The 6,914-nt window shown below is 57.0% G+C and overlaps 1 protein-coding gene across 1 annotated transcript; it reads right to left on the bottom strand.

The window, feature by feature from the left end:
* Window positions 1-437: 437 nt before the first annotated feature.
* Window positions 438-6,096, bottom strand: CSUI_009715 (uncharacterized protein). The gene has a single exon (XM_068069826.1). The coding sequence runs from the start codon at window positions 5,025-5,027 to the stop codon at window positions 2,004-2,006; it is 3,024 nt and encodes a 1,007-aa protein (XP_067918198.1). The 5' UTR covers window positions 5,028-6,096; the 3' UTR covers window positions 438-2,003.
* Window positions 6,097-6,914: the final 818 nt, after the last annotated feature.

Raw genomic sequence — 6,914 nt, 5'->3', positions numbered from 1 at the left:
TGAAACTTGGCTAACCTACTTTCCCTCGATCAGCCTGTTGCCCATACGATGCAAAGTCACCCGAACTGGCAGCACCCCGCAACCGCCGATCTACATCTTAGACCTGACTAACGAATCCAGAACGCACTCCCCGCTGACCCCGAAAGGTCAAAAGGGCGCACCGCTCCCCGGCGGTGCAAGGGGAAGGCGACGCTCGAACAGATACTACACTTGATCATAGCCAGAAGGCCGAGAAGTCCGAGCGCTCTTTTTCCATTCGCTGTGTCCACCGCCGCACGCGCGGTCTCCGCTTAGGCGTGGTATCCCACTACTACGGGTCTTCTGCAGTTTTCGTTGAATGGCCGCTCCACGCGGTTACGGACTCATCTGGTGGTGCGCGGGAGCGCATACTTGACGTAACGCAACCGGGTTCTTTATTCGTGCGGGCCCCTGTACCCACAGAAAACACTCGTCAGCGCGTGTATCTCCACAGGTTTGGCTGCGTGCCACGTTTGACCCGAAACTTTCGGTGCGCCCACCAGATTCCGGCTGTCTCCGCCTCTTCCAGGCGTTTCTGGGGGAAGACTAGTGCGCCGTGTATTCTTCGGAACAGATTTGGCATTTTCGGTCAGAATGTACAGCACTTGGCGGGAAACCAAACATCATAAAAACAACACAAGGGGCCTCGGTGGCCAGCCACAACCGATCACAATGCGCGTGGTGACTGAGCACAAAACAACCCTAGTCAACCTCAGCACTCGAAAAGAAAATCCAAAAAGCCGTCGGAACACAAGAGACACATTGAGCGGAAAAGTTTCGAAAAAGCGTCTACAGCGACACGAAGGACAACCTCCAACTATGTCCGCCCTCCCACTTCTCGGCAACCGAAACGCGAAGTCGAAAGAAAGAATTATAACATGTAGGCACCGGCGGCTGCGACGGACCGGTATTGGGACCCTGAATGACGATGCCCCAACAAAATCGACTTCGGTGTAGCCGCTCAGGCCACCTTCATCAGATGTTCGCGGAAAAGCTAGCGGAATGTCTCGTCCCTGCATCCAACGTAGCACGTAGCAGCGCCCGTGCTACCAAGCCCTGGACACCACCCCCTGTACAGGCAGCCGTGATGCCGGCGTGAGGCTTGCGAGATATCCACACCATGTGCATGCTGCTGGCCGCGTTTTTTTCGCTAACCTGCGTTGAAACGCGCCCAAGACATAAGCAGTGAGGGTCATTGTTCTGTTTTGGCACCGTCAACAAAGAGTCGGTGAGCTGCCGACAGCGGCCTTTCCAAACTTGCGTTCGAACCGCCTGACGTCGTGCCTAAAATAGATGTGGTAAGTTAGATCTCGGCTCGACCCTTTGCTCGCCGCGTCACGACCATCATCGGAAACCACGGGCCAGCCCCGAGAGGGAACTCAGCCTTGGAGCACAGAGCCCTCTCCTGCGAGAAGACGCCGTCGTAGGCAGCTGCGGATCGCTTCCCGTTGTGCTCTGCTCCTATCAATCTTCCTAACTTTGAATGAATCGCGGTCAGAAAACGAAGCTGCTGGTGCATATCGTCGCTCTGCGCGGGACCGGGAAACGGGATAATCCAGAAGCCTTGTCCTCCCATGAACTGCGACTCCACGAGCTCTGCCCCAAAACGGATTCAGCAAGCAAATCGGGCAGCACGCGCTGATGGGTTTGAACTGTTCGGAAACAGGCTAGGAGATCTGTAAAACGCTAGCGGACTGGCCGTGGTGTCACGGCAGGCGTTTTCCGCCTGCCGCAGACGCATTGAGAAAAAACGTATCCCTGTTGTAGATGCTGGTCTGGAAAAAGCACCTGTGAAAAAGTGCCCACTCCGCAACCCTACTGATAACCTATGTGAACTAAACGTGTGTCAGTGCAGAAAGAACCATCGAATCTGCAGACCGATCTGACACAACCGAAGGTGCAGCGCTGAACAAACGCAAACGAAGAACACGTCTAAAAGTCAAAATGCTTTTTATTGCGAAGCCGCTCATTCCCCACTAAGCCACTCAACAGTTGACGCGCAGAGAGGCAGGGTCAGAAGACGCAGCTGGTGGCGCAGCCGATATGGGTCTTCTGGAATGCTCTTCCTGACACAGTTTGCACTCGTGGCCCTGCTGCCGAGAGTGACGCCATGTCCAAAACACCGACTTGACGCGCCTTCGTTGATGGAATGGTGAAACCCACTCGGACTGATTTGGGAAAGTCTGGTTCTTCAACCGCTCTTGCACCTGCAGCAAATACATCATAGTTCCATTGTCCTCGGCGGCGATCAGCCGGCCGCTCGTCCCATGGGGTTCAATGGCATTACCTGGCGCTTGGTGGGCCAGCTGTTGCGACTTCGTTGGGTCCCTTGTCAGCAACTGACTCACAAGATGGGCTTCAGCTGGAGATGTACCACCAGACCGTTTTCCGACCTGAAGGCGCGGCTGCGCGGACTCTGATGGGTCAACCGACACCTCATTCAGCAGCCGCGCGCCGGCTCGAACTGCGGCGGAGAAGAATTCGTGTATTGCCTGGAGCGGCAGCTGCTGAGACTGTGCGCGGTGACTGGCCATCCCCGCAGTCAGAGGCCCGTCAGCGGCCAGGACTGTATCGCGGGGAGATCGATTCTCCACCTGCAGAGGAAGTTGCTCGGACCGCGTTGGCGTATTTGCCGTCCCACTCAGGAGCTGGGCACCGGCGGTAGAAGTGCGGGCAGCCGATAGGTGTGCCGTCTCCGGGCCCGGTTGTCCAGACTCTGATGGTTCACTCATCACCCCATTTAGTAGCCTGACACCGGCTCGAAGTGCGTGGAAGATTTGGTTCATCACCACTGACGGGGGCCCCGACTCCAGCATATCGCCCGTCACCCCGTCCAGCCGCTGGGCGTCACTCGGGAGGGTGTCGGGAGACCACTGGTTTACGACCTGAAGGTTCAGCTGTTGTGACTCTGAACAGCTGACTTCCGTTTCACTTGAAAGCTGGGCTTCGCTTCCAGATGTACCAGCAAACCACGGGTTCGCCATCTGGAGAGTTGGATGCAGGGACTCTGGAGAACGAGAAGTCATCTCATCCAAGTGATGGACGCCCGCCGGAGCTGCGCCAGGAAAACATGCGTTCACCATCTGGGGAGGCGGGTGTGGCGAGTCCGACGAGTCGTTCACCACTTGAATCAGTTGCCCGGCTCCAGCTCGGGCCGTTCCGTGGAGAGAGGGGTTTCCCATGTGGTGAGTCTGCTGCTGGGACGCTACTGATTCGGTCACCATCCCTCTGAAGTGCTGTGGCTCAGTCGGAGCTGTACCAGGAAAGTATGGGCTCGCGCCCTGTACAGGTAGTTGTAGAGACTGTGACGGTCCGTTCATGAACCCGGTCGAGTCCTGCGTGCGAGACGAAAGTAGGCTAGAGAAACACGCGTTCATCTGGAGAGGCAGTTGGTGAGGGTGAGATGGGCTGCTCATCGCCCCCCTCCACTGGTGCGTCGCGCGCGACACCGTATCAGCGGAACATGCATTCAGCGTCTGGAGATTCAGCCGTTCGGACGCCAGTGAAGCATTAATCATCCCACTCACGTTCTGTGCGCCAGCTGGGTCCGCTGTAGGAAAACTTGGAATGGCCACTTGAAAAGGCAGTCCCGGAGGCTCCGCTAAACTTCTCATCACCCCGGGCAACTCCTGCACGCGATCTAGAGTTGTGTCAGGAAAGTAACCGTCCGCCATCTGGAGCGACGGCTGTGCAGATCGGGCGGAGTCATGCATCACTCCACCAAAATGATGGGCGCCCTGTGGGGCTGCGCAAGCAAAGTAAGCGCTTGACGCCTGCAGTGACTGCTGAGACCCCGATGCGTCATCCGTCACTCCACTCGAAAACGGGGTGCCCCCAGGATACGTTCCTGCGAGCAGCTGGTCTACCAACAAGTCCAATGGGTCACGCACAACAGCGCGCGGTGCGTCGTTCACTCCACCTGGTAACCAGCCTGCCCATACGGAAGACTGAGGTCTGCCGGGGTACGAAAGCCTTGGAAGACTCTCGTCAGGCATAGCAGGCGCTGGCGTGTAACTCACTGATCTGCTACCGTCAACATTGAGTCTGACTACAAGTGTTGAGTCACCGGCCCGGAGCCCGGGGCAACTCGAGTTTTCGCCACTGGTGTGCTCTGCAATCGATGCAAGAACATAGTCCGGAAAATCGGGGAAAAACTGTGGTGGGAGTGAATTAGGTGGACCGTCGTTCAGCTCTTCGGAAGCCACTCTGCGCCCAACTCCCCCAGCCCCCACTGCGGTCCTATCATACAGTGGGTGACCTGGTGAAAGGAGGTCTCCCGACAACGTACTCTCTGACACCCCACAGCTGCGCATATGGTCCCGGATCAGCGAAGCGGCAGCCGATACCTCTGCGAAGTAACGGGACGGGAATACTTCCCCGTGAACAGCAAAGGGGACCGCCACGCTGCTTAGCTCATTCGCAGTAGCCACGCCATCAGCTCGGCTCCCCAGTGACTTCGGAGTCCTGGAATGACGCCACGCGGCATCTCGAGGTTGGGCCTCGATGCTTTGCGAAGGTCTGCCCGCTGCGTTGTGGCGCTGGCCCTCCGCACCGCCCCTGATTGTGACAGCAGCTCCGGAAGCCTGTTGTGCTTTGTTTCGTTGAGAGTAACCCAGGCCAGTATAACCATCTTCTGCAAGCCTTCCTCCCATGGTGTCCTGGACCGACTGTTTTTCCGACCGTGGGGAAGCGATGTCTCTCCACACGCTGCCTGTCTCACCGCCCTCCAGGCTTCTTGCCCCCAAAGGAGAAGAGGACCGCACGCGACTGCTTACAAGGGGAGAGGAACTCGAATCTGAAGATGCCTCGCTGCCCTCTCGCCTCTCCCCGAGACAGCAACTAAGCGGGTCGGTCCGAGATCCGTCACGGCGACGGCACATCAATTCATACATCGATTCTCCTGGGTTTGTGTCATTAAGCAACCAGACAAGTGAGAACAAGCGCTCAAAGATGAAAAACATCGCGACAAGGCGTACGGCCGAAGACCCCACGCACGGCCGCGCCAGCATACAAGGTACCCCGGGCAGCACGAGAGGCGAAGCAAACACGGATTTGTTTGCGCAGCCAGTTACGAGTCACAAAGGAGACACAGACATCGGCAGGTTCCTACTCACGCCGACAGAGAGAAGTCGCCAATACCCGCCTCCATACAACCTTCACAAAGAATCCAGGCCTGAGGCCGAAACAACGAGGCACGAAACAACCTGTCGGCCCAGTGAAGACAACCCCGACAACCTTGACAAACGCCGTCCTACAAAAGTCCCATGTGAAATTACTAGTTGCGACCGCACTCATACTTTCTGGACACTGACTTCAGATGACGACACTTACCACAGACATATAGGGTGGTCGCGAGGCCCGCTTCAAAGGTCGCCGCACGGACAAAAAATGCTTCGAGCCAGACGCAACAAAAGCCCTTCGGGTCTCGGGTGCCTGGACCCTAGACACTAAACCGCCCACAAGAAAAAGAAAGTAAGACGAGCAATCCGGCCTCTGTACAACCGCTATATGGGACGGACCGGAGAGACACAACGGCATAGCAAAGCGAACTTCGGAGACACTTGACGGCCGTGGGGACAATCCTCGGCGACCGCAGTTGGGGCCGTTGCACGAGAGGTACGCGTGAAGGGTCCCGAGGAACAATGCGCCGGCACCGCGGCACAAGAAACAGAGGGTAGACCAGTAACGTATGAGAAAGTGGAGACAAAAGATTTCGGGGATCGTAAAGTGTCTGGGACTGCGTCTGCGGAGTGGATGTCATGGCTACGCGCCTGGATGGAGGGCGGCGATCGTCAGGAAGAGAACTCCTGCATTCTCAGAGAGAGACATATCGAACTCAGTTGTGACGCCTTATCACCAACGAGGACGCTGACGAACGGAAACCGCTGTGATGGGGTCATCTTGTCCCGAAGTACTCGCTGGTACTCGTGTCGGCAGCAAGCTGCTGGCATGACACGGTCCATGAAGCTTCCCCCAGCCTGGCTGGGTGCGTGCCCGCGGCCATCCGCAAGCGCTGGCTGAACATGTGCGTCTGGCCGGAGTTACTGCCTAGTCATGTCAGAACTATGTACACGTCCAAAAACCTCCGCACGCCGACAGGAAGTCTGCTTCGCGCCATGATGTCCGGAATCAGCACAACACGTAAAGCGAGCAACTCCAACGGCACTCAAATCGCTTGGAGGTTGCTAGCGCGGGATACGTGGGAGATCGCAACCATGGAGAGAAATGCCACTTCACAAGCCTTGCTCTGAAGGATAGCTAACGAGTGTTCAGCCCCCGACCAGGCACTAGCTCGTCTGCGGGGTCTGGAAGTGCAGTTCAGCTCTCAGCGGCCGGGTCAGCCCAGCTCGAGAACCGGCTATAGCCTGCCTTCTTCAATTAGCAGCGGGTCCAGCTGGGTAGGCGAAGTATGAGACGCAGTGAAGACGGACTCGAGTACGGCGTGCTGTGGGTCTAGTTCTTTTGTTCCATTTTGTGGAGCCCTTGCTGTAGGCGAGTTCACCGAGCACCGCGTAACGATATAGGGGGGCAGCCGTAATAGTGCCACACTGAATACCTCTTTCTCGCGGTTGTACCGCTGTCCAGAGTGTTCGGGGTTGATTCCGATCGCGTCGGGCGTGGCGGAGCCCGTGCCTGACTTGAATATTGCTACATTTAGGTGTAGTGTTGTCTCCAGCAGAAACGTGGTGTTGCTCTTATTGCGCCCCCACGAACCTCTTTTGTGCGAAGGTCCATCAGTGTCCATCAGAAGTGGCGGGATCGTGTCTCCCGCTTCCGCTGCGCCGTTTGACTCTGAGGAGGGCGGTGAATAGTTACTGAGAAAAAATAGTTTTCGCAACTGGTCCTTATAGCCTTTCCTCATTTCCCGGGATTGTCGAGCGCTATGCCTCTGTCGG

This window comes from Cystoisospora suis (genome assembly GCF_002600585.1).
Source record: "Cystoisospora suis strain Wien I chromosome Unknown contig_5909, whole genome shotgun sequence".
NCBI classification, from domain to species: Eukaryota; Apicomplexa; class Conoidasida; order Eucoccidiorida; family Sarcocystidae; genus Cystoisospora; species Cystoisospora suis.
The sequence above is the reverse complement of the archived record's forward strand: the minus strand, read 5'-3'. Positions and strand labels throughout refer to the sequence as shown.

Excerpts from the sequence above, each read along its gene's own strand:
- CSUI_009715 (XM_068069826.1), bottom strand. The coding sequence starts at position 5,027 with ATGCTGGCGCGGCCGTGCGTGGGGTCTTCGGCCGTACGCCTTGTCGCG.